The sequence below is a fragment of the Hippoglossus hippoglossus genome, chromosome 12 (genome assembly GCF_009819705.1).
Source record: "Hippoglossus hippoglossus isolate fHipHip1 chromosome 12, fHipHip1.pri, whole genome shotgun sequence".
Classification (NCBI taxonomy): Eukaryota; Metazoa; Chordata; class Actinopteri; order Pleuronectiformes; family Pleuronectidae; genus Hippoglossus; species Hippoglossus hippoglossus.
In genome coordinates this window covers 1,155,899-1,183,750 of record NC_047162.1, presented here as the reverse complement: position 1 = coordinate 1,183,750, position 27,852 = coordinate 1,155,899, and the positions used below count along the sequence as shown (strand labels likewise).

Sequence of the window (27,852 nt, the reverse complement as noted above, 5' to 3'; positions counted from 1 at the left end):
GTCTTCATGAAACCAGTTTGAGATTTTCTTATCAAAGAACCCAAAGTGTGAAGAAAACATTTCCCAAAGTTGGGCTGGGCAATTAATCGAAAATATATTGAATCCAACCTAACCTCGCTCGTCGGTTAATACTTTCCCCCGATGTGAGCATTCAGGAACTGTGGGGTTTCTGCTACGTCCGCGCCATGTCCCCCTGCTGCATGTCCCCCCTGCTGCCTGTCCCCCCTCCTCACTCCCCCTCCGACCTCGCTTGATGACAAGACCCTGCGTAATGCGCCGAGTGGTATGTCCCATTGAGGGGGTGTTATAAAATAATCGTTCATGAATTGTAATTGAGGTTTAAGTTTGAAATAATCGTGGTATTGGATTTAAAGTCACATCGCCCAGCCCTACCCCAAAGCCAGGCTGTCTCCATGGATCCATACTGTCGACATTGTGACCATCATCTGCAGTATCAGCAGAAATACAGATTTCTTTTCGGTCTTAAACTGTCCAGTGTCGGTGAGTCTGTGTCACTGCAGCCTCACACTTGTTCTTGGCTGACAGGAGAGGAGCCTGACGTGCTCTCTGCTGCTGTAGATCATCCTGCTGAAGGTCAGACACGTAGTTAGTCCCTGTGACAGAAAGACTCCAGCTCCGAGCACTCTGACCCTTCTCCTCTGACCTCTCTCATCGACACAGAGCTGCTGCTCGATGGATGGTTTGTATTTTAGGCTCCGTTCAGAGTTCAAACTAGAGGCTGTTCTGTGTTAATCTCAGGAGATCTCACACACAATCTCACATTCAAAATAATCACATCACCCTAAAAATCCAATGATAAATCAGTGATTGTGCCTTTGCAGTTATTGACTCAAACCAAATGTCCTCTGAGAAGTTTGGCAGAATCAAAAAGTTGACACTTTTTTTTGAAGAGTTGGTACGAGTGAGTACACTGATTGATTTTAATGGCTTCATAAACAACTATATAAAACAGTTCATAAAAATTCATGCACTTTCAGTGTAAATTCATTTTGAAATAGTGGAAATTTATGTACAACAGTGTGAACTGTAACAGTGACTTCATTCAGTTGGGTGGTTCACCACAAATATACTTGGCTGCATAGAAACATTATTATTGCCTACACAGAAAAAATGAAAACAAAATCATGTAAAAAGATTATTTAAGATCTAACAGGAGCTTCTATTGAAAGACAACCGTCTTTCTTCAGACCATGATTACAAAAGTCAGTTCCTTCCAACTCACTGATTTCACTGAGAAAAAAGAACTAAGAATTAGAGAATAAAACTGAGTATCGTTTAAGAACTTTCCCTTTACCAAAAGTTACATTCTGAAAGCATCATCAGGAAAGAACTACTGTACATAAAGTCAAGAGTAGAACGACAAAAAGCCTGAGTTGATGGGGAAAAGTAGAGTCATAATAAATCCAAAAAGCCTGAGAAAAAAGACCACTGATTTACTATTTTACAAAAATTTACAACAGTATTACTGAAATAAAAAAATGATACAAGTTGCTCTAAAAAAAGAAAAGAAATCCAAGTAATTTTTTACAGCTAAGATATGTTATTAAATAATTCACGCCTGGTGGAAAAAAGAAAACATACTGAGGAAATGAGAAATGCTGTAAATGAGGTACTTCAGGTGGTGAGCCTGAGCCCAGACTGGATTCAACCTTTACATCAACTTGCAACGTGATTCATGTGACAACCTTCTTCTCACTGAGTTAACACTTAAATAAGCTCGATAATCACATTATGCATGAGAGAGGGACAGAGACAGACACACATAGAGAACAGTCAAATACAGGATCCAGTGTCATGGGTTGGTGGGAATATGAGGCAGCACTCAGGGTCAATTGTGTCCATTTCCAGAATTTAAAAAAGTTTATAAAAATAACAAAGAAAGTTGTGCTGCATGCTGTTGAACCTACACAACAATGCAGCTTTAAACTCTTAAATAGAAAAATATGCTTTGATTATTTATCTGCTACCTGGTTTGAGCACGCCCTGGCGTTCTCATCCCAGGTTTCCGAGATGAGTTGAAGCGTAGAGATGACAGTCATGCTGAACTGACTGATACACAGTGCTTCAAACTGCTTCAGGTTGGAGTCCACAGTCCTTGTAAGGCATTTGCTGAGTCTATGGCTGCTACTAGCAGACCCAGGCAGCTCCTGTTATGTCTTGCGGCTGCTCCAGATCTGCTCGGGTGTGCTCTTGTGGTCTGACGAGTAGTCCAAAGGTGAGCGGTGCCCCATGGGTGAGCGCGCATCGTAGGGCGAGCGCTGGTCTCGAGGAGAGCGGGGCCCGCTGGCTGAGGCCCGCTGCTCGGTCTGCCAGTCTGAGTGGTAGCGGTACGAGGAGCGCTGGTCGGAGTGGGAATAATCCTTCATGTCCAGCCGGTGGTCTCTGCTGCTGCTGCGGAACTCCTCCAGCTTCCTGTGCTTATTGTCATTGTAGTATCTGCACACAAACACACCATCAGCATGAACACATGACAAAGCAGGGACAACATTTAGACATTTTCAGCACATCTGTACCAACTTCAAGTCATTTGATTATATGATCTACAACCAAAGATTGTCCTGCCCTTCCTGTTATGTGAATAATGTCACCTCCTGTCAAATGAATATTCTATTACACAGCTTGTGATGGATGGCACACAGGGATGGAAGTTTGGATTTTTTCCCCTCACCAACAAGAGACAAACGTTAATGCACAGACAATATTAAAATGTTCTCTTTTTTTATTTTTATTTAAGGTGTCTGTGCCACATTCAAAATACCTCTACATTTCTTTGAAAGCAATGGGTTATTATTTACAAGTGCAAACAACAGCAGCATAAACAACAGAGCATTCACGATTCATTTATTACACCCCTGCAGCTGCGTGCAGTGCTCTTTGCCTCAATGTCACTTCAAGTAAGTGGGAAAACGCAGCTCTAGATTGGACCTAACATGGACACTGAAGCCGTCTTCAGATAGGAACTCCGGAGGATGTCTGCACAGTTGGGTCGGGACTTTCACACATGAGCTGATTCTCCACTCAGGCGAGTTCACAACAACACAGGTATCTCGGGAACAGGTAGGTCATAGTATATTAACTTTGTTGTTTAAGATCGTGTTTGTTTACAGCACATTGACACCGTCGTCAGCCCTCATCACTAAGTGTTCCCTTGACATCTTGTTCGGTGTCTTCTATGTGTGTGAGAGCGCTTCTTCATCATGAGATATTTGTATTCTTTTGGGGTTTTTGTCAGTTTGGTGTCTGTTGCCTGTTAGAAACATCATCAACAAGCCTACTCACTCACTGTGAATCCTGCTGAGGATCTCCTGCTGTTTTCTTGCATTGGATATTGTATCCAATGGAGTGTTTACTAAAGGGCTGGCTGGAGAAACTCCCGACGATAGCTCGGAGCCTCACTCAGACATTTGCGTTGTCACATACAGCCCCTCTGGGGAATGTCCAGAGTTCAGTACATGTCTGACAGCAGTTATATTTCCTTGATGAACACATCACCTAACACAAACACAGTTAGAGAACTTGTGTAACATGCTGTTTTAATAAATGTTAATGTTTCCTCAACCAATAAGAGCAGAAGCAGCATCAATGTGAGAACTGTTCCATGCTGCAGGCTACACAGACTGTTTGTGCTCTCTGTTAAACACAAAGAAATATTAAAATGATAAGTTTGGTTATGTTTAATATTATGATCGATAAATCTCACATACACCGCTGAGACAAAAATGAATTGATCCTACTAACATGTAGTGTTTCTACAGGCTTGCCTCTGGGGCATGGAGCTCCTTTCATGTTTAAAATAGCTTTTTTCCAAGCAAAGAGGAACTAAACTAGGAAGTAACTGTGGCAAATGAAGACAATGGCAGTGTTTGACATATCATTTCCAAACCTGATATGGATTTTGATTAAATGAATAAATGAAGAGACTGGAAACTCCAGAGCACTTGTCTGTGCAGCTGATGTGTTTTTTCTTTCAGCTTTAGAAACTGCCATGAAATAACCAAGAGTTGTGTTTCTCTCCTTCTGACTAACTCCACACTCTATCAGCTCATTCACACTTGTTCACTCTCTTGCTTTCCCCCCCTAAATGGAGTAATGAAACTGACCAGATTTCCTAACTTTGATTTTAACATTAACAACCAATAGTAGGAAACTTGAGGAAACTTGAATATCTCTGACGGGTCACAGCACAAACTGCATTTGTTCTATTAGTGTTGTGTTTTCCTGCCCAGCGACTGCAGATGGAAATGAAGTACAGCCGGTACAATATACTCTTTCTCTTTGTTTGCGGTTGATGTGTTTAGTGTTCCCTGACAAATAGATGAAGAAGCTCTCAGACAGTCTTGGTCGCTCACCTGTCCTGTCTGTCTCTGTCTCTGCTGTCTGGTCTGTAGTGGTCTCTGTCTCTGTGGTCTTTGCCATTGCTGAAGGAGGAGTACGGCCTTTTCCTCGACTCCCCTCCTGCGGTCTTTCTGTGGGACTCCGAGCTGTGTCTCTCCTTGCTGCTGCTGCTCTCGTGGTGTCGACCTGTAGCATGATGCCTTTCAGAGCTGTAGCTGTCCCTGCTGCTCTCGTCCTGGTGAGAGTTGTCCTTCAGCCTTTCAATATCTGAGTATGAAGACCACACATAAATCAGGACACACAGACAACTTGCCCACCATTCCTTATATAAAACAGAGGTAAACTCACTGTACCTGCATGTTTATAGCCGTGCGTGTTTATACTTCTAGTGTTCTGTTCCATTGCCTGAGGGAAAAGAAACATCATAATGGATTTTGATGCAGGATGTTGTGTAGCAATCCAAATCAACTGAAGCATTTACGTACCTGGGCGTTTTCTTGTCTTTTTTTGATTGCATGCTTATACAGTTTATGTAGTTTCCTCGCATCAAACTCAGTGAATTTGGAAACAAATATCCACAGGTTTCTGTAAAAGACAAACATCACCACTAAGTATATGCAACATGTGGACCCAGATGAGAGTTGTATGGAGCCAATACACTCCTTCATAACTGCGGGGCAGATGTGTGGGAGTTTTTCCAACTGCTGGTTTCAGGTATTAAAACTTGATTTCTGATTTGGTCTCACTACACGCCATGTGAGCCACTTCTACTGGTATAACCTGATCAACCATTCTTACAGACAGTGACCCAGTTGAAATCTTGTTCACTCTTAACTTTGCTTTGTGTTTAACCTGTAAAATATGTGTGATTAGAATGATAACAAGAGTGGATACGAACTTTCTCCACTGTTTGATCAGATCAGGATTTGAATACTCCTTCAGACACTCAGTGATGTGGTCCCCGATCTTGATGAGGCACTGTCTCGTATGTTCGAGCTGCTCGCGCTCCGACAGCCCTTTCTCCGGCCTGTCCAGCTGCTTCAGGGCTGCTTTCACTGGCCGCATCCTCTCCTTGCACTGCAACATCCAAACACAAGGCAACTCGAGCAACTGCAATCCACAACTTTATTTATTATCAAAATTCTGGCCGGATTTTATCCTGGTCTTTTAATTTCCATTAGTCAATGATAATCAATATGCTGAGATACACAAAATAAATCACAGCATAATATATCTTTACAATTCAGTCACTATGTCGATGTTTGGTCACTAGCTGAATCATTTCTATCTGAAGGTTTGATAGTCAGTGGGACATACTACACTGAAGGTCCTCTGGTCGAGCTCCTCTGACTCCTCAGATATTGGCACATTCTCTCCACTTGCTGTTATATGAACTGGCACATCAGAGGCTTTCTTTGTCCGTTCTCGGGCTTCCAGTTTTACTTCGTTCTGATGAAAAGGATTTGAAAAAGAATTTGAGAATTGATTCCTAACCAAGTTATCATCTTTTGTCTTGTACTTATTTACATTTACCTGCCTTCAATATAGTTATCAGTTCATTTAGTTAATTGATACATGAGCTATTGTTTCACCTTTTCAACAGTCTCCTCTTGTTTAACTGAGTCCAGAGCCTTTGTGTCCTTTTTCTCTTTTGGCTCCTTTGTCTCTTTAATGTCCCAACTTTCCTCCTTCTTTTCCTTTTTGCCTTCTTTTTTGATCTCTTTTTCTTTGACCTCCATCTCCCCTGATGAAGAAACCTCCTCCTGCTCAGGCTCCTCGTCGTCGCCGTCGTCGATGTCGTCGTCGTCGTCGTCACCATCGTCGTCGTCGTCATCCTCCTCCTTCTTCACCACCACCACCCGGTCTGCTCGGCCCCGTCTGCTCAGTGGCTTTACTGGTGCCATCTCCTGAAAAGGTCAGAGCACATCACACATGAATAAAACTCAAAACAGAAAACAATGACAACATAATAGTTAGTATATAAATATACCTTTTCCTCCTTAATTTCATCCTCATCATCTGATCTCTTGTCTGACGGGGGATCTGAGGATGGACTCTTCATCACCTCTTCTATCTTTGTCGGTTTCAGAGTTTTACTTTTTTTGCTTCTTGGTTTCCTCTTCCGTGAATTGGCCTACGTTCAAACAAAAATGGAGGATATACATATTAATCCATATATAACTAGGAATATGGCTCATATAAGCATTTACAAATATCTATTACCATCTATTACTCTCGCTTTCGAGAGTGACCTGGCCAAGACAACAGGATAAACATTGCTACAACAATTAGCACAAACAATACAACAAATACATATATACAAATATACACATGAATATCCATATACACACATAAATACATATACCCCATATATATGCAAATTAATACATACACAAATATATACAACAATAAAATTATTCAAGTAGAAAATCTTTACTGATTACGGTTGAGATCAATGGAAACCACGAATTGCGTGTGTTTTTTCATCACTGCAACTCATTATGTGACTGTGTCTCCTCCACACTCTGGCTACATGAGGCCGGGCATTGTAAGGAACGTAAGCTTTACCACGGACATATGGACCTCAGACATCAGTCCAGGGAGTATGGTTAGTTAGACGGCTCAATCAATCAATCAATCAAATTTTATTTGTATAGCCCATATTCACAAATCACAATTTGTCTCATAGGGCTTTAACATGGTGTGACATCCTCTGCCCTTAACCCTCAACAAGAGTAAGGAAAAACTACTTAAAAACCCTTTTAACAGGGGAAAAAGAACGTAGAAACCTCAGAGAGAGCCACATGTGAGGGATCCCTCTCCCAGGACGGACAGAAGTGCAATAGATGCCAAGTGTAAAGGAGAACATCAAGATAAAGGTAAAGATAAAAGCTCACTGGCTGGATGATGATTTCAATTCGAAACAGACATTGTTGCGTGCACTGTAGTGTTCTGGCTCGCATACAGCAGCCTGTCAGTTCTATAAGAGCCTTATTTTTTTTAATGAAAGATGAACTTTATATTTTGTTTCAACTAATTGTTTTTAATTATTGACATTTCTGTTCAGAGATATTGTCAGTACATTTAATTTATTTTGAATGGTTACGCTAAACATTTTATAAGATGAAGGCCAAAGTATAGAGGAACCGTCCTTACTCTCACGCACTAAAAGTACATAAACTATCCTCGACCTTTTTCCTTTTCTTTATTGAGCATAATATTCCATGTGCTTTTGTCAGTTTTCAAGGATTTCAGTTCTATAATAGCCTTTAATTTTGAAAGTACATAATTTTTATCTGAATTAATATTCTAATACACTGACTTGTCTTATTTGAGATGTCAAAATATTTAATTTAAATTCTTTTGCAGGACAAATTTTCCTCCTCCACCTAAAGTTGTTTGAAGTTTTCTGATGTTCTTCACTGAGTCAGAACACATTTTTGTGGTGTTAACAATGGAATATTAATTCATCCATATTTGCTTACTATATTTTGCAATTTTTCAGGTGTGCATAAACTACAGGATATAAACTTCTTTTTAAGAAACGTGAAATTATTGGTAGTTATCGGCCAGAAAAATCCAAATATCGTGCATCCCTAGTAAAATGTGTTGGGGACTAAATGACGTAACATCATTAAAGATTTTCAACTGGAATAATTCGTTCATCAACATCCGATGTGATTTTAAGTGTCCCCTAAAAATTTTTTTAGCAGTGTGTATGTATGTTTGCATGTGTGTGTAATATGTCTATTTTAGTTGGAACCCTGTGCACTCTCTACATGTGTATGTATAAAGATAAGAAGGAATCAGCTGATATAAAATGTGTAGGCATACAGAGAAGGCTACGTGGCAGCAGCAAACAGAGTACAGTGATGAATGAGAATTATATCCCAGTTAGCGATGCAGAGGCATGTTACTGTAGCACTTACTGTCCCTGCTTGTTTCTGTGCTTCTTTTTTGGCCAGGTCCTTGCTCAGTAACTTGATGAGGTAGTCTGCTCGGGTCTGTAGTTGTTTGGCCTGTGGCTTCTTGTCAGGGTCGTCTGGGAGGAGCTGATCAACAGTAGACAGTTAACATTGTTGTAAGATGTTTATGAAAGAGCAAATTTGTAAATGTGTATATATTTTAAAATGTATAAAAGATTTGAGATCCAATATTTGAGTTGGCTGTAGAAAAGCAAAGAAATTTCAATTATAGTCACTTCTCCTGAATGACTCCACACAAACGCATTACACAATGCAGCTTGCACTTGCTTCTTTACTGACTTTTGAAAGAAGGGCAAACTCACCTTGTGTGTGAGATTGAGGTCCGGGTCCATCTTGATCATCTCCCAGCTGCCATAACCATACTCATAAATTCCTATGAGCAGGCTGGAGTCATCCTCCTTCCCCCACTCGATGTCAAAGTGCGCTGCCTTCGAGTGGCATGGAATCATATACCTATTCAAAGACAGACAATTACAATCCAGACATACAAATACAAGAAGGAAAAAACTCCTGCTTTTCTCCAATACAGAGCTTCTTCAGCTCAGACATATTGTCAGGATGTCTGACGTAAATGTCTCTTTGAGCTTATTCCACAGCTTCTCTGTTGGGTTACGGTCTGAACTCTGCTTCAAAAGCTGGATTTTCTTAGTTTGAGGTTGTTCTGTTGTAGATTTACTTTTATGTTTAAGGTCATTGTTCTGCTGTAGCAGCAATTTCTACTGATCTTCAGCTGGTGAACAGGTTGTGTGTGGGGAGTGACAAAGATGAGCAGACACACACACTAATCCTACAGGAAATGCTGGAATACTTACCTAATAAAATACATAGATAAAAGCTCAATAATTACAACAATCCCATCCAGCTTGCTGAGCTGGTAGCCTGGTAGCATAATCTGTGCCAAATTTTGTATTTATTCTAATTCAAATATCAGACTGAATAAGGGACAATATATTTTCCAACAAAAGCTGTTATTCTGAGAGGCCCACCTTAAAATTTAAATAATGCACCAAGTGAGACGTGTCCTTGCACAGTTTACAGCTTTAGTTCTCAGAAATATTGGTATTGTACAATGAAATATCCTTAACTGAATCGATGTGTGAATCGATGTACAGAAACTGTTTAGTCTACTCATGAACATAAATGTTAACTAGCTTCAATGATCCCTTGAAACCTTAATCTCAGATTCTGCGAGCTGGAGGGGAGTTGGACATTTTTTGTTGTTTTTAGTCAGAACTGTAGTACGGAACATTCAGGTGGTGATGCGTCCCGGTCAGCTCTCTCTTGCTCTACACGTTTCATATTTGTTGATATAAATATGTTTGATATTTTTACGATTTGAGATCGGGGAGGCGCCGACTCAATTGGAGGCAGTAAGATTATTAAACCCCCCGCACTTACTATAAGATAATCTGCACAGAGTGAACTCCAGTCGGGAACGCCCCCAAGATTGCCAGAAGGGGCAAATTGTGTCTAAAATCCGCTCGATTATCCTCTAGTGTGGAGAAGCCTTGACAGAAATCATGTTGTGTATCTGGAGCCTTACTTCTTTCTCTCCTCTGGGTCAGCAGGAATGGCCTTGTGGAGTGGAGCCAGCTCTTCCTCGTGGGAGATAACAAGCTTGGCATTCACCTGGACACCAGAGATCCTGAATGTTGGGCCTTTTACTTTCCCTCTTCTGCCTCCTGATGATCAAACAGGAAAAATAAAGATTCATCAAGTTTCATGCTTTAATGGCCATTGAATCCTGTATGAAATAAAAACAAAACACATTTTGAGGGACATGACACTGGACCATTAGTGTGCAAAATACCATGTGTAGCCAGGGTCACTCGCCATGTTGTATATACTGTACACATCAACCCCAACCTGTATGCTGCTCCAACTGGTAGCCAAGCAGAAATGAATGCAGGGGCTTCCTATAATAATAACTTGTGGCGACCATTCCCTGTTCAGCAAAATGTATTTAGTTTTGCTTTAAGTAATTTATCTTGCCAAAGGGCTGCAACATATTGAATACTTGCAAATCTGCACCTGGAACCATACAGTGTATTAATTTGATCATAACATATGATGTGCACTGGTGCTACTGCAGTCTTGGCTGTTCAGCAGGTGTTGGCCAATTTAGAAATTAAATCTTTGAACCTTTGGACTGATGGACTCTCGGATGTGTTGGGTTACCTGAGTTCTTGTCTGGTCCACAGGGATTTTCACGCAGTGTTCTCACACAGCCATTGTGAACAGTCTCTGCCAATCGTTTCAGGTCATGTTCAGACTTATCTACAAGTTCAGCATCACGAGCAATAGCATCCAACCTTAGTGAAGAAGACACATGTTGAGCAGACTGTTGTTGTTGTTGTTGTTGTTGTAAAGAAAATAGCAAATCTCATGTTGCTTACCTTTCCAGTGGTCCCCCAAACTTTTTGTAACTCTTGACAAACCTGTAATTATTTCACAGAGATATTAACAACAACGTTCGGAGTATATAAACAGCCATAGTGAGAAATCAGTTATTAATATAATCACCTCCTGATCTCAGCATCATTGAAACCCTTGATATTTTCCCGCGGGATGGTCCTGGGCCGCCCTCTTTTCTTTGGCCTCTTTCGGTCTGAGGGGGAGTCACTGTCGGACCCAGAGTATCTCCTGTTCCTACTCTGCCGGCCCTCAACAGCGTTAAAGCTTGACTGTTCACGAAAAGGAAAAAGACAAATCACCTGGGGGTTCATTGAGAACCAAAACCTGCAATACCACTTAACATTTAAAAATACCACTAAACATTTCATCTCAAAATGAAACGCATGAATATTGAGTCCTAATTATATTAAGCATGACTGCTTATGTACCTGTTTGGCACAATTCCTCATACGTGGCAGCAAGTAGATTTCTTCCAGCTCCTTCTGTCTCTCCTCTTCCTCCATCCTCCTTCTCTGCATCTCAGGAATTATGTCATCCCAACTCCGGTGACTACGCTCAGAGTCAATGTCCATTTCCTCATCATCCATCATGGTGAAGTTGGCTACCTGCACAGGTCAAGTCCACAAACAACTGTTAATGTTAATTTGCTGAGGAGCAGAGTACAACCGTTTTGTGTATTGTGCAACCAGCTTCTGAAACAAGAAGCATTTTAACCTTGAACTGAGACAGAAGCTCTTCTCCCACTGTAGAGGGTCCAGGGTCATTCTCCCTGGTCTCAGCTCTTTTGAGGATCTCATCAATGTCCATTTCCTATAGAGCAGAACAGGCCGTGACATGACACCGCATTATATTTCAGAATAGGTGATTTTATGTACACACAATTGAGTATAAAATTACAGACCTGGGGTTCCTGCTCTTCTCCCTCTAGCTCTTTGAAAAGCTCCTCCGCACCAAACTTCAGGATGGCAGAAAGCTCCTCCTTATTGAAAGGTGCTGAACTGTAGGCATAAAACAAACTCTGGTGAGATAACAATGACGTGTGGCAGCAATTTTTAGTGGAATACAAAGACCATAGATGAAATTGCTTTTTGAGTGAAAAAGAAAAGCCACATTCGCCTTAGCAAGCCCGTCAATACCGAGGTGGTCGACAAGCACAAGAATTTAAGATTAAAAAGGGACATGGACACAAAGGAGGGAAGTTAAAGTTGCAGTGTGTAGAATTTAGACATAAAGTGGTGAAATTGCATGTTGCAGCTGAATACCCCTCACCTCACCCTCCCCTTCCAAACATGAAAGAGAATCTGTGGTAACCTTCAGTTTTCATAAAAACTCAAAGGGTGTTTAGTTTGTCCAGTCTGGGCTACTACAAGAAACATGGCGGCCTCCATAGAGAGGACCCCCCCCTGATGTAAATATAAAGTATTTCAATATAAAAGGGCCCATTCTAGGGTTAATAAAACAACAATTTGTATAATTTAGATGAAACACTTGTGAAAACATCACTAGGATTATTTTATTTCTGTCAACAGATCCCTTTCACAATAAAACGTACACACTGGACCTTCAATCAAGAAGCAGAATGTGGAATATATTGCTTGCCTGGAGGGAGCAGAACCAGTATTGAGAACGGTTTTCCCTGTAGTATCCATCCTCTGAATGACAAGGTGGTCCAGCACCATTTTCTTCTTCGCTCTCTCAATGATGTCCTCCTCCACTGAGCTTTTAGTCACCAGACGGTAGATATTCACCTGCCAGTCCACAAGCAATCAGTAAAATATACAGTACAAAGTCTGCATCACTAGATCAGCATGTAAACAACTTCTGGTAGTCTATTTGGAAAAGGTAGATTTATATCTACTGATGACCTGAGTGGGCGAGAACAGAAAGTACATTTTGTTTGATAATGAAAATCATTTCACTACCTCAAGTCCAAGTCATTTTCATAGAAGATTTCTTCAATGGGTACAGTCTGGCTAGGAGATGACTCTAGAGTTGGTGAACTCATAGCAACTTTATACCATCTCTAGTCTCTGGATTTGGTATCAATCCAGAGTGTGAAAAAACTGTTAATGTACATTTCCTGGTCCTGGCTCTACTGGAAACTATTTCAGCTTTCAAAACCACCACCAGGGATGGTGTCGCTTTTGTTAAAAATTTGACTTGAAACACTTCCATCTTCACAACTCAACATTGACATGTAATCTTACTGACTCCATGATGCATATATGTGACAGCTGCGTACCTGTGGCAAAACACATTACAACAAACAAAGAACATGAAATGGAGAGGTTGATGGCACATGCTCCCTACCTGTCTTTTCTGTCCGATTCTGTGGGCTCTGGCCTGGGCCTGCAGATCATTCTGAGGGTTCCAGTCTGAGTCAAAGATGACGACTGTGTCAGCCGATGCCAGGTTTATACCCAGACCACCCGCACGCGTTGATAACAAGAAGCAGAAGTCCTAGGCACACAAGTGGAGGTTGACTATATGGTCCTGGTATATTCAAATGAATAACAAACTACATTTACTGTTAGCTACATCACAGAACTTACCTCTGAGCCCTCAGCATTAAAGTGGTCCAACGCCTGCTTTCTCATCTCTCCTTTGATGGAGCCATCTAGTCTCTACACGAATAGAAAACATTTCAGATTCAGAAATGTATAACAGGCATACAGTAGCATCAGAAAGTATTCAGACCCCTTCACTTTTGCAAACATTGTGCCGTTCATTTAATTGGGTTGAGTGCTACTGACATGGTCTTCCTTCCATTAGGTTCTTGGTCACCTCCCTCTGTTTAGCCAAACGGACAATTCTAGGAAGAGATCTGGTGCTTGCAATGTCTTCCATTTTTTAATTACGGAGGTTGCTTTGCTCATTGGAACATTAAAATCTTACTACTACAATATTACTCTGCAGGCAGGAAAAGGTCTGCAGTAGATAGGTCTCTCTAACTGTTCATGTTGCTGCAACAGTTCTCCTCAGGAAGGCAGACCTGCTACTGCTGTGTGTCAGCTACACCTAATAGCGTATTCTGTGTGTGTGTTCACAGGTCAGTCTATCAGTATTGTTGCTGATCATGTTCATTACTTAATAGCCACAGTTTGACTTCTCCTAATGGCTACATCCAGCAGTAAAAGTCGTAAAACAATTAGGCAATAGTCCAACCAATTTCAATTAGGTCAGACAAGAACATATCGACCAACCAATTGGTCAGTTGAATGGGAAACATTTCCAACATCTCCTGGAATCTATCCAACAAAGAACTGTGGCTGTTTTGAGCGCAAAGGGTGGAGCTACCAGGTATTGGTTTGGTGTTCTCGATAAAGTGCTTGGTGAGGGTATGTACAGTGGGTGATGGTCATGTGAGAACAGTGGGTAGCTACCTGAAAGAGGAACTGTTTGCTCCTCAGGTAGTCCGCAAGGATATCCAACATCCGTACCATCTGGGAGAAAATGAGAACTCTGTGGCCTCGCTCCTTCAAACGCACCAGAAGTTTGTCCAACAGAACCAGCTTGCCACTGCTGCGGATTAGATGCTGTTGGAAGAAAAGAGTGGTTATTTGTCAAGCCTCCTCAAGTAATGTCAGGAAATAAATAAATATACGCTGAACTGTGTTCATTCAGTTTGCTTCTGGAATTAAGCACACCCACTTAGATGTTCCAAAAGATTCTCTGCCAAGCCCCCTCAGCAGATAAAAACTAATGTCAACAGGATATCTGCACAAACTTTGATATGAATAATAATTATTATTATTACAGTTTTAATACTAATACAGTAATACTGTTTCTACAGCAGAATGGATGCAGATGGGCCTTACATGAGGAATTTTGGGGAGTTTGATAAATTAAGGCAAAATGTAATACATATTCATCGAGTCACATTAATACTGATAGGGTCATCAGAACCAAACCAAGTCTAAGACTGGGGAGGAGGAAGTGGCAATGCTGGTCAAATGGCAGAAGTTGGTTTGATAATCATCAACTGGATGCGTTTCATCCATTGAACCTCATCAGATTATGCGTTTGTGTTTGTGTTTCCTTTGCTTAAGAATCATCCATCATCATCTTCATATCAATTTCACAGTTTTAAAACTGATTCTGGTTTTCACTCATATCCCTCTAAACATGATGCGGCTAATATTATCTAGGATCACAAAACCAGGATATTATTTTTACAAATGGAAGTTGAGTCATATTTCTTTTTGAAAGGCAAAACTTGTTAGGAGTAATAGAAACCCGGTAGTTAAAAGATATTAACACAAAATAAACAGACCTGCAAGGCTTCAGCTCTATTGAGGAACTCGTTGTCCTCTGGAGGCTTGATCAGGTAACAGTGGTTACAACACTTCTTGAGCTCCATCATGATGTTTAGGAAACCTGATGTGCTGCCTTTGGTACCTTTACTCAGAGCCTTGTAGTTCCTGGTCAGGATCCATCTGATCACAAACAGAAAACATGACAGCAAAAATTGAATATACACACACATATAAAAAAAAATATTATCGCGATATCTTTTTAGCTATTTAAATCAAATCAGCGCCACTGCACTGATGCACATTACTCCACTGGTTAACAAGAGACTCTGCTCTTTTCTAATCACTCACATGTAGAACTGATCTTTATAAAAACCTGTTGAATTCATATTTATGTTCCTGGATAAACGAGGCGTCGCTTCTACTGCAACAATGAAGTTAAAACGTTGCGTTATAATCTGCTGGAAGAATTTATGTCTGCAGGAGTGTGTGTGCTCGTCTGTTCCCCTCTTTCCACACAAACTTATAATCACATGTATTTAGTTATTAATCGATTACCACTTTAACCCTGATGTCCTGACTGTGCGCGTCACGTTACATCTCGTGTCTTGCAGCAGGTTTACTCCTCCACTGGTAATGGGAAAGGAGCTAATTGTCATATCAACTTATACCAACTAATTTGGATGGAAAAGAGTTGAGTTTGTAGGGCACTTTTTAATGATCGAATAGTTGGGGCTGTGTTCACACATCATCCCTGCTTCAAAAACTCAGGACACTCAATTACTCCAATCAAACCTGCAGTGGTGCAACAAGGCTGAATCTGCTTCGACTTGGGTTTCCTGGTTCACAATTTATCTTGTCACCAGCAACACAAACGCGCCACAGACACTTGGGCGAAACAGCCTAAACATAAACCAACATAAGTAGATATTCATGTCTTAATAATAAAAATGTTTATGTAAGGTTTGCTAGCCTGACAAGCTGGTGTGAGATTAAAGGTGCATGGCGATAACTATTATATAACAGCATGCTTTCTTTGACAAAAGGTAGTTTCCAGCTCTTACTTGTAATACTGTTTCTGAATTGCGCTCATCTCCACTCGGAGGATCTGCTCCACTTTGGCCGGAAGGGATTTCTCCACGTCCTTCTTGACTCTGCGCAATAGAAAAGGCTCCAGTTCTTTGTGCAGACTGGTGTAGCCTGAATCCCTACCTTTACCATGGTCCTCCTCAAATATCTCCCAAGAGTGAAACCTTAAAAAACATGACAGAAAAACACAGTGCGGTTGTAGCGATACGGTCAACTCAAGTTACAATTCCTCATTAATTCCTCCTTAGATGCAGAACATGCAAACAACGTATCGTCTTACTTTGTACAAAGCATCTCAGGTTTGTTTGTATGATACAGTGTTTCATATTCTTACACTACCATTTATTATGATCGTTTTTAATGAAGCTTACTTACGGGATAAAGACCAGTAACAAAACAAAACCTTTACATATTGCACATGTCGGAGTTTCTCTACGTCTTTTGTTAAGTCTTTTATTTGTATAACCAAGGCCTTTAAAAGTTTAATAGGTCATATAAGAATATGGCGGGTCACCAAAGGCTAGATAGATAACGGGAAACACTGGGAAAGACATCACTTCTTGCTGTGATGAATATCAAAATATACTGAACATGGTTATCATACTTCAGCTACAAAAACCAAGTTAGTCTTCAAGTGTAACAACTGATGTGGCATACTTCTCAGGCATAATGAAGTGCAGGAGGGACCAGAGCTCTTTCAGCGAGTTCTGCAGCGGTGTTCCCGTGATCAGAAGCCTGTGATTGGACTTGAAGTCCATCATGGTCTTATAGAGGAGGGAATCGTCGTTCTTCAGTCGGTGCGCCTCATCCACACCAATGAATGCCCAGTTAACACCGCCCAAAAATGACTGGAGACACATATACAGTTATGTTACATGTTAACATTGTACTGTACATCTTTTGAACAGAAGAACTTTAATCATTGCTAACCTTATCTTTGAGAAGAATCTCATATGTTGTGAGAAGGATGTTCAATTTCAGTCTCTTGGTTTGGACATGCATCCACTCATGTGTTCTGATCTATAAAATCAAAACACAAGTGAAAAGAGAACATCCAAAATGTTAAGACATCCATTAACATAGTGCAATCACGATGCTTGTAATTTTCCCCAGGTATGACCTTGTGCCGAGACATTCACCTATACTGTGTGTTTAACAGGTGCCTGAACCATCATACCATGTTCCTGCTGCTGATGTCTCCCAGGTACACCACAACATTCATCTGAGGCGCCCAAAGCTGGATTTCTCTCTGCCAGGAGACAAGTGTAGAGAGAGGCACAACGAGCAGGAAAGGTCCATACAGTTGGTGATCATTGAACATGTAGTTGAGGAAGCTGATGGTCTGGATGGTCTTCCCTAAACCCATCTCATCTGCAAGGATACAGCTGTTGCCTCTACCAATGATGACAAAGCAGAAGAGAGAAATAGCAAAGTTCAGATTGGATATCTGCAACACATCTGAGTTATGAAACATTCAGCATTTGACCATGGGGTATATTTCATTCATATATTAGCTGTTAACGTGCAATTGGATGCAAAACTTTGGATAGTGTTCATTTATGTGGGACAATCAAGCACAACCCCTACATTTAACAGAATTTAACATAAGACTTGCTCCAAATGTACTATTGCTATTTCCTTTGTGAATTACTGGTGGCAGAAAAGTTATTAATAAGTATTGGCTTAAGCCAAAGAACGGATGTGGACTATTTGTGGACCTATGTGGTCTGTTAAATGGCAGAGGATGATGTGTAGAAAGCAGGGCTGATATACAACTCCGACATTATGCTGTCATTTTGAATGAATTCATCATTTGAAAAAAAATGTGTGAACTTATATTAACATTTCTTTGACACAATTTATTAAATTACATTTGAAAATAAAAAGTGCCTAAATGGATTTAAAATCGGTACTGTGCAAATTTACATTTTATATTTAAATGTCCACAAGTGATCAAAATAACCAAACTCAATAAAAAATAATATATTTTAATGTCTGCAAACATTTTTTGTTCATCGGCCTAGTAACCACAGACATTGGACACATTCTACAAGTGCACTAATAAATATCTCGGTGACCACTTTACAACGAGATGAGGAGCTTGTTTGTTTCACTTTTGGACAATGCAATTACAGAATTTAGGGAATGCTTAAATCGTACTTGCACCAGGAGTGGGCCATCCAGTTTAAACTGTCCAGCTGGTAGTCTCGGAGCTCCAGTCCATCACCTCCTATGTAAGCTGGCTGCTTCTTTAAGGCTACAAACCTGGGTCTCTGTTTAAGTACCTACAGGAAGAAAAAGACGCTCGTCAGTCACAGATTACACCAAGCTGAACTAAAAAAACTCTACTAATCGACCAAGGAGCAACACATTATCAACTCAGCCACCACCAGTAGAGACTTGGCAATACATTACCTTGCATTCTCTGAATGGAATGCTCTTGGACTGGTTTCTGCTCATATAGTCATCGATGCATTTCTGGAACTTCTTGGAAACCAGGGCGCCGTCTTCCCAACTACACTCCGAGTATGGTAACCCCTGCCACTTGCACAGGTAGTCTGGGTAACCAGCCACTGACTTCTGGTTTGAATGACCTGCTCGAAGGAATTTAGAGACGTATTTAGTTACTCAAATCCAGTGTTTTCAAATATACAACTGAGCAATACACAGCACAAAGCACACCTATGATTCGTTCCACTATTTGATACTGAGAGTGCAGGTCATCAATCAATTCTTCCTGACAGTTGAAGTATTCTATATCCTCTGGTGAAGCCGCCTTTAACCTGGGAAGACAGAAAGAAAAACAATTAGAAAGAAAGAAGAACACTGTATTCAGTTTTATACAAATTCTTTCAGTTAGTACAAAATAAAAGTTAGCATTTCAAAAACTCTGGTTGCAATACCACACAATAGCAATGCAATGGTTTAACCAAAATAAATGAGTCATCTTTTGTTAAGAGCATAAATGTGACTAAAATGTTGACACACTGTTACTCATTGTTTTTGGTAAGTTTAGGTTCAAATGAACAGTTAGGACAAAAATAGAGTTGATGACATGTGGGTTGTTTGTATTTTTGTATATTTTATTTGTGTGTGTATAAGGATAGTAATGCTTATATTTATACATTTCCTTAGTGAGGATATGGTCATTGTCTTGACCAGGGAGGATGACTGGCCACTGTTTATCATGTGGTTGTCGTCATCATATTTGTCCTGGTAGACTTTCCTGCTGCTCAGTGGTCAGTGGGGGGTGGTGCAACTCTCACTGTCTGAATTTACAATTGTGATAAAGTAAGCAAGATTAAAAAACAAGCTCTCACCATTTCTTTTTTTCCTGGTCCTTCTTCTTAAAATTGTCCAGTTTCTTCATGCCCTTGACGTTCTGCAACTTTAGTGTCTCTTCGGTCTCCCAGGTATTGTGGATATGGGCCCAGTTCTTCCACTTTATCAAATACTGGACATCACCGGCCTCTTTGTTGGGATTGAAGTTGCTGTTGGGGTCCCCGTCTGCTTCTATAGCGTATACAGTGGTCACACTTCCTACTGCTGTTTGGGAAAAATATATAATTGTAATAGTAATTAATTCACCAATAGAACTTGGATAACAAGTTGTTTGGTAAAATCTCTTCTCCATCTCCCGGAGATTGTACTAGCTTAACCCAAGTTACATAGTGGAAGAGCAGGTGTTCAGGGCAGAATGAAATAGGCGCTGATAAAGTCTTTTTACCATCAAAATTATTTTTGAAGCTGTTATTTTAGGTTAAATAATGAAAACTACTGGAGACTACTGGATAGTCAATGGCATTCAGTTTTAGTGTGGTATATTTACCTCTTTTCCTTCCTATCCTGCAGTCCATCACTCTTTCCAGCGTTTCAAACTCATCTTCCTCAGGTTGTGGGACATCTTCACCCACAACTTCCACCACATCGTCTGAGTCTGTCTTCAGTTCCTCATCCTCCTTGTAGCTGATGTTGACTGTGGCCTGCCGCCGTGGTCCCGCAGATGCCACCTTCTTGTAGTTATCATCCTCATCCTCAGAAGAAGAGCCCTTCTTTGTTTTCTTCTTCTGAGAGCTGCTTTTCTTCCCATTCCGAAAATTCATCCTGGGACATGACAAGAAGTGAAAAAATAATGCATATATCCACTTAAACTCTATTTGCTCTTGGTATTTGGTAAAAGATTTGATGTCTGATGATCGATACCTAAACTGCTAAGTTTAGTGACCACCGGGAAAGGAAATAATTGAAAACGACGATCTCTCTAGCATTTGTGAGTAGAAATAGAGATGTGTGGACTGTAAAAGTAATTCAGGAGCATGTATGCAATCACACACACACACACACACACACACACACACACACGCGCGCACACACACACACACACACACACATCATAGGTGTTCATAGTGCAGCATCCTGCTTTATAAGCCTGTGAAAATTAGTGCGTGAACATGAAATAATAATGTATTTGGTTGCAGTGGTGAGTGACTTCAGATACACAGTTTCACTAACAGTAAATTATTTCAACAAATCTTCAACTTCTCATTTTTATCCAGTTGTGAGCATTGCTGCTGTTGGTTTGTGCATGTCTGCATGCTGGTGTCCCCATGTCAATAGAAAGTTTGTGAGAGAAGAACCTCCAGTCTGTAACACCACACTACAACCATTGAGACATCTCTCGAGTGGATCATATCACTCCAAGTGGTGGCATCTGCTAACTAAACTTCAGGACATCACTAATAAATCCATTTAGAAATAATTACTGTATCCCATGCCCTTTTTCTATTCAAATGATATCATACTCTTTGTATGTCTTCTCATTTTTAAGGAAAAACACATTTGATACATTTTGATTGCGCCCCTTAAATTTCTTGATGAAAAAAAGCAAGAGTCATGCCCAGGCAGCCGTTAAAGTGCAGCTGTCCACTTACTTGGTTGGAGGTTTTCTGCTTTTCATTTTGTGACTGGGCTCATAGTCTGATGCTGTTTCCTCACTCTTGTTCTCTGCTGAGGAGTCTGATCCAGAACCACTCCCAGATCCAGAACCTGATCCAGAGTCAGAGGAACCTGAATTTCTTTTCCTTTTGGATCCACTTGATGAATCTGATTCATCACTTGATGAGTCCTAAAAAATTATAATCAAAGACAGAATGTTGATGAATCAATCTACAGATGTTAAATTTATCTCAGAATGGTGTAGAATGGTTGCCAGTTAAACTGAAAATGTGTACTGGTTTTAATTAATTAAAGTTTAAAACAAACCCCATCGGATCCACTATTCGAGGAGCTTTGTCTCTGCTGAAGCTGTTGCTGCTGATGCTGAAGCTGCTGTTTCCGGAGCATGGCAGATCTCTGCACCGCTAGAATGCTGGGGTTGGACTTCCAGAACTGAAATCAATGAGTGTGGTGGAGGGTTAGTCAAAATATGCAAGGTTTTAGAAACTTACATAAAACAACTGTTGGCCGCCACGAATTGGGCAGGCTATTGTTTGAATTGTATCGTTTCTGGTTCTTATCAATCTCCTGTTTCAATTCAAAAGTAGTAAAAAAACAGGAGGTTTAAAAGGATCAGTGTGTAATATTTAGGTGAAAGGATCTATTGGCAGAGATTGAATATAAAATAGGGATGCACGATATATAGCGGTCCGATATATTATCCGGCTCGATAATCAGAATTTTACATTATTATTTATTTATCGGAATTGAAAATTTTAGCCGATAAAACTTCCGATAAACACTGGTCGCGCTCATGACGTCATACATCCGTGCCTGTCCATATTATTATGATGCGTTTACGTCGGAATAGAAAACTGGCTTTTGAGGCATTTGAGAACTGCAGGAAGTTTGCTAGATACAATCCACAGGCTAAAGAAATTAAAGACAGAATCACGGAATTCATCGCTCTTGGTGACCAGCCGTTTTCCGTGTTAGCTGACAAAGGTTTTCGCCAGCTAATGGCACATTTCGAGATCCGCTACACTCTGCCAAGTCGCTGCTACTACTTAGATGTGTCCCTGCCTGCCCTATAGGATGTGGTCGCCGCACACATTCATAGTCTGATAGATGCAAACGTAAGCAAAGTAAGCTTTACCACGGACAAATGGACCTCAGACATCAGTCCAGGGAGTATGGTTAGTTAGACGGCTCACTGGCTGGATGATGATTTCAATACGAAACGGATATTGTTGCATGCACTGTAGTGTTCTGGCTCGCATACAGCAGCCTGTCAGTTCTATAAGAGCCTTCTTTTTTTAATGAAAGGTGCACTTTATATTTTGTTTCAACTAATTGTGCTTAATTGACATTTCTGTTCAGAGATATTGTCAGTGCATTTAATTTATTTTGAATTTTTATGCTAAACATTTGATAAGATGAAGGCCAAAGTATAGAGGAACCGTCTATCCTCGACCTTTTTCCTTTTCTTTATTGAGCATAATATTCCATGTGCTTTCGTCAGTATTATCAGGCTTTCAGTTCTATAATAACCTATATTTTTCAAAGTACATTATTTTATCTGAATAACTATATTAATACATTGACATCTTATTTGAGATGTCAAAATATTTAATTTAAAAATCATTTGAAGGGGAAATTTTCCTCCTCCACCTAAAGTTGTTTGAAGTTTTCTGATGTACTTTACTAAAGATCTAAATGAACACTCAGAACTGAGTCAGAACATATTTTTTGTGTTAACAATGGAATATTAATTCATCCATATTTGCTTACTATATTTAGCAATTTTACCCTCAGGTGTGCATAAACTACAGAATGTGAATTTCTTTTTAAGAAACGTGAAATTATTATCAGTATAGACTTTGTGAAGCATGTAATTATCGGTTATTGGTATCAGCCAGAAAAATCCTTAAGTGCATGCCTAATATAAAATGATCCTAGCGATGTTTTCAGTGATGTGCTTTACTTAAATTGTAGCAATTTTTGTTTTCCCTTTGTATTTATTTATTTCAGAGGGCTACGATTAGATTATATTAGATTAACGGGGCATTGCTTCTTCTGCAACAAAGAAGGTTTAAAAACTCTGCGTTGTGTGATAATCTGCAGTACTTTGTCTGCTGCCTGTGTGTGTGTGTGTGTGTGTGTGTGTGTGTGTGTGTGTGTGTGTGTCTGTCTCTCACAAAAACTGATAACCACATGTATTCCGTTATTAATCAATGACCTTGGGTCATGAATCCAGATTGTTCTCGTCACTTGGCTGAACTACAGATGAACTACGTGCGCATGGGTTTAAATACGTCCGACACTTGGACAGGACACTCTGACTCGGTAATGACCAGACCAGACCTTTAATGTGCATCTGTCCAGATCCTGAGACAGCAGTGGTTATAATTATGCAGCAGTGGGACATTGCTAAAGAAATCATTCTTTGAAATCACATTTCTTTACCTCAGCTCCATCAATGTTTGACTTATTTGGTGGTTCCATCTTCTCCTTGGCTTTCTCTGTGTCAGAGTCAGACTGGCTGCCGGAGTCTGAGCCACTTCCTGAGTCACTGCTTCCTGATTGGCTGCTACTGCTGGAAGAGCTGGAACTAGAGCCTGAGCCCGACCCTGATGCAGACCCCGATCCAGACTCATCATCAGAATTACTGTCAAATTAAACAAAAGTCATGAAAAAAGATTTGTGTATAAGAAATGAATCATTTGCAAATCTCATTGACATATAAGACATAGGAACAAATTCAAAATTACGAGACAGCCCCATCATTAATTTCAATGAAGCAACTGCATGGGCAATAAAAGTTTCTACTTGCACAACTTTTAATCCTATTCAGATCCAATGTAATCCAGTAATACAATTTGTTAATTTGCAGCTGCACATTTGAGTTAGATTACTTGGTGGTGGGCTATTTCCCTTGCAATCATTAAGCTCAGGGGGTTATTGTTTCTGCCATTATAGCTTTCTTGAATTGAAAAATACACTGCTGTACAAGGAAAACAACAGACGTGTTCAAAACAACGCTGGCATAGTCATGAGTCTGTAACTTTAGAAACTACAGATATCAGTGTAAGCAAACTACAAATGGCAGCATCACAGACATAGAAATGGGAGACAAGAGGTCCAAAGAAATTCTACTACTGTCTAATTATAAAAATGAAGGGTCAAATATTCAGTCACATATCACTATATCTTATCTGCAACAACTGAAATTAGGCATCAATAATTTACCTTGATTCTCCACTGCTGTTGCTTACACTTTCCTCCTCACTGCGTCCAGCCATGTTGAAGTCCAAAATATAGACTTCCCCCTGACAACCTGTAGTACTATGTTCCACGTGGTTAAACTGTGAAATAAGATACACAAGAAAAACATTAGAATTAAAATCTGGAAATTGTGAGGACTGTATCTTCATCCTGTACTGTAATTCATAGCCTGATGTGGTTCAGGAGGCAGAACGGCTTGTCCACTGACTGGAAGATTTATGGTTCTATTGCAGCCCCCCCAGTGTCTTTGGGCAGATACTGAGCCAAAATATAGATTGAGTCCCAAATTGCCCCCGACACTGTGCCTGCAGTGTGTGAGTGATGTATGATGTTGAAAAGTGCTGCACAGAAATGTACTGTGTGAATGTGTGTATGAATGGCAAAACTGCACTGTAAAGTGCTTTGAGTGGTCATCAAGAATAGAAAAAGAGCGCTTTGTTAATACAAACCATTTAGCATCATTGGAAAATTATACAATGCAGGTAAAAATCCTACTGCTTAGAAAGTAAAATGCAATAGCTTTTACAGAATTTTGATCTCAGTACACCATACCTGACAAAGTGTTCTCCCTGTATCAAACCAATAAATCCTCCCTGAAGAACTGTCAATTTACTTTCGCGTGATTTTTAACGTCAAGTGTCTAAAGTCATTGATGCTCTGCGCTTAGATTGTAGGAGAGACGAAGTGCCTCGCGTGCACAACCGAACGCTTTCTTGATGAATATGTCAAGTTAAAAAGCACAACACACAGATCGGTGTGGATGGCTGTGGCTACATGGAACTTCACTGCATTCGCTCCCTCAGCGCAGAGGCCTAAGAGGCCTGCGCAGCAGCATGTTTCCACTTTGACACAAAGCTCCCTGGACCCTTCGAGATTAAAAGGACCCGACTATATCTTTTCCATGGTCAAAAACATCCTATGCCAAACGGCCGTGTGCCAATCCACATGCTGTCGATGCAGGGGGATATTTTGTCTTCCTACTGCAACAGCTTAGCTTGTTGCTAACTAGCCAAAACCGGCTAACGACGCAAACATTAGGTATTGGCGGGGCACGTTAGCCGTAATGTATATACAGACACGGTCACCGCGCCAGACACTCTAACGTCAAATAGAGACGGAAAACAGGATCTCATAACACACCGCAGTACCATATTGCCACCAGCATCTAGTTGGTGTTAGCCACTAGCTCTTAAATACAAGCACTCGCCGTTTGCTAGCTTTTAAGTGTTATGCTAATATTATGATTTACGAACACAGATGATCAGAACACTCACAAAACAGTATAGGCAACGATTACAGTTATAATCAATATGTGCAGCTAACATGTGGGTAAATGTTAAAAGTCGTGCCTTTATTTATTAGACGTCAACGTGGGTTCGATAAACATGGAGGGGGATGATAGCGCAGCGTTTAGTGGGGTTGTCAAGGAAAGTAGCATCGGCTAACGTTATGAAGCACGCGGCTACCACGGAAGCTAACAAAATTACAAAACTTTGTCCCAGTTCATCTGAGCAGGGAACCGCTGGAATGTTCACTTTCCAACCAGAGTCCACACACGCGGTTTAGCAGATAGCGATGTGTAACTACGCGTATGTCTGTGCAAGTAGTGCAGCGCGGAAGATTTGTAAACGTATTTACTATTCAATATTAAACCAGAAACCAAAACTAGCTAACCCAACTTCACCCTCTTCCATCTTGTTTTAATTCGCCGCTCACTTCTCGCGGCTTTTACCACATCAACAGCTAACATTAGCTTACTTTCTCGCTTAACGAGGGACGCGTAGCTCCACGCTGTGTGTTACCCGCTATTGTTTTGTGTTACCTGTGAAACTCCAATGAAATAGTTTCCCAAATCCGCTCTTTCACTTCAGAGGTCCTTTCTTCTTTTATTTAAACAGTGAGCTAGCAGCTGCTGGTAGCTAACGCTACCGTGCGCTAGCTAGCTATCTCCCAGTTAGGGAGAGCAGCCGCGGACGACTCAGTTCGGTAAAACTGGTGCAATGTTGGTTTTCCTCTCCCTCCAAAAAATCTAGTAAGTCCTCGTTCCCGTCGTGGATGTAAGCAAACCGCGGTGCTCGTCGGTCAACTGCGATCGTAGAAAGCTGGCATTTCAATCCAGGCTCTTCCGACAACCGGCCTCCGCCATGACGCCGTAGGGTTCACTTCACTAGGAAACCCCGGGCAGTGACGTAACGACCGTGCTCCTCACTATACAGCGGCCGCACATCTGGCAGCACACACTCGATACGGAGCAACTAGATGCACACGTTGAAATGTTAACTTTAACCCAAACTACGTGTGGAAGTTCAGATGCAAACAGGTCTATTTTATCCAGCGTTACCATCACTATCACGATGCCCATTTAGTCTAAAGTAATCGGTTACGTACAGTCTGGTACCTGCTCTGTGATGTTCACTACAGATAAGCAGGGGTCTCAGGGAGCTGTAGGGCTTCAGTGGGTTCACACTCCTGCTGATGGTGCATCTCACTGCCTATGGGGAAGTTTCCTACATGCAGAAAAAAAGCCCTTAGTATTAATCTCTTCATTCAGGAACTACTGATATGCAAAGCAGCAGTCATACACGCATCTTTCAGCACAAACATAAATATGTTCACTCGTGTCTTTTGCATTTTTTTAAGCATAGACCCTAAAGAGTGAGGAGGTTTTTGGAAAGTTAGGACATTTTGACTCAGAATCAGAATCAGAAATAAAACAGAATCAGCTTTATTGCCCATGTATGCGTACACATACAAGGGATTTGAGTCCGTTTTTTCCGTTGCTCTCAACGTGCATACACAGAAATAGACAAATAAACAAAAAAAAAAGCAAGGACAACAAAGCAGAACAGTTTAAGCTAAACATTTCACTATTACATACATTTAAAATCTGAATATAAATATATATACAAAAGTATACATATATGAACATAAAAAACACAACAACAATGAGAATGGAGTGGGGAAATGGTGCAATGGTTTATGCAGAGTGCAAAGATACTTCAATAAATATGGAAAGAAAATGGAGTTGAGTTTGAAATCGACAAAGTGATGAAATAAAAAAAGCAGAAAATCCCTTTTATTCCATTCATTTGTTTAGTCATGTGAATGTATGTAAAAAATGTATATATTGGTATAATATCATTCAAACTATATGTACAACCTGCAGTGAAGGGAAATCACAGTCCAATCGAACTTTAACCGCACCGCCATCTGCTGGTCAAATATGCTCATCACATGAAAAATCGACCCAAATAATCATTTCAACTCTGATGTTTTTTCTAATTAAAGTAAGTTTTACCTGTTTTAACCATATATAGATTATAAAAGATAAATAACCACAAATCAAAATCTGACTGTCTAGGGATTTGTTCCAGCGAGCATCATATGTCCAATGATGTCATTTTCTAGGACTGTGCACCAATAGGAAGTGATCAGCAGCCCCCGGAGCGGAAGCCCACTCACAAACATTTATAAGCAGTGATAAGAGAATGGCACTGCTGAACCGTGAAAACACCAGTCCTGTCCACAGTTCA

The 27,852-nt window shown here is 40.5% G+C and overlaps 1 protein-coding gene across 3 annotated transcripts; it reads right to left on the bottom strand.

The window, feature by feature from the left end:
• Positions 1–917: 917 nt before the first annotated feature.
• Positions 918–26,551, bottom strand: chd1 (chromodomain helicase DNA binding protein 1). Of its 3 annotated transcripts, none has more exons than XM_034602713.1 (36): positions 26,142–26,546; positions 24,284–24,399; positions 23,501–23,702; positions 21,362–21,487; positions 21,031–21,224; positions 19,929–20,203; positions 19,420–19,645; positions 18,782–18,882; positions 18,515–18,693; positions 18,260–18,384; positions 17,277–17,493; positions 17,030–17,119; positions 16,757–16,947; positions 16,075–16,263; positions 15,031–15,193; positions 14,141–14,293; positions 13,310–13,381; positions 13,068–13,217; positions 12,357–12,505; positions 11,659–11,755; positions 11,472–11,567; positions 11,186–11,362; positions 10,866–11,026; positions 10,739–10,780; positions 10,521–10,654; positions 9,886–10,024; positions 8,645–8,795; positions 8,286–8,408; positions 6,347–6,490; positions 5,949–6,263; positions 5,674–5,805; positions 5,255–5,433; positions 4,842–4,941; positions 4,710–4,761; positions 4,371–4,623; positions 918–2,457 (listed from the first exon to the last, which is right to left on the bottom strand). In XM_034602713.1, exons 2-36 carry the CDS (start codon positions 24,334–24,336, stop codon positions 2,172–2,174), a joined length of 5,436 nt encoding a protein of 1,811 aa, XP_034458604.1. In that variant the 5' UTR covers positions 24,337–24,399; positions 26,142–26,546; the 3' UTR covers positions 918–2,171. The 3 variants fall into 3 exon arrangements, 2 of the variants coding, with proteins under 2 accessions (XP_034458604.1, XP_034458605.1); XM_034602714.1 differs by lacking the exon at positions 26,142–26,546 and adding an exon at positions 25,958–25,981 and having other exon boundaries at positions 2,172–2,457; XR_004615658.1 differs by lacking the exon at positions 918–2,457 and adding an exon at positions 2,625–3,721 and having other exon boundaries at positions 4,292–4,623; positions 26,142–26,551.
• Positions 26,552–27,852: the final 1,301 nt, after the last annotated feature.

Coding starts and splice junctions, on each gene's coding strand:
- chd1 (XM_034602713.1), bottom strand. CDS start 24,336: ATGGCTGGACGCAGTGAGGAGGAAAGTGTAAGCAACAGCAGTGGAGAA. Junction 14,294..15,030: donor ATAGAGCTGAAGCCTTGCAG/GTCTGTTTATTT, acceptor TTCTTCCAACAG/CATCTAATCCGCAGCAGTGG. Junction 10,025..10,520: donor TGGACCAGACAAGAACTCAG/GTAACCCAACAC, acceptor TTTGATCATCAG/GAGGCAGAAGAGGGAAAGTA.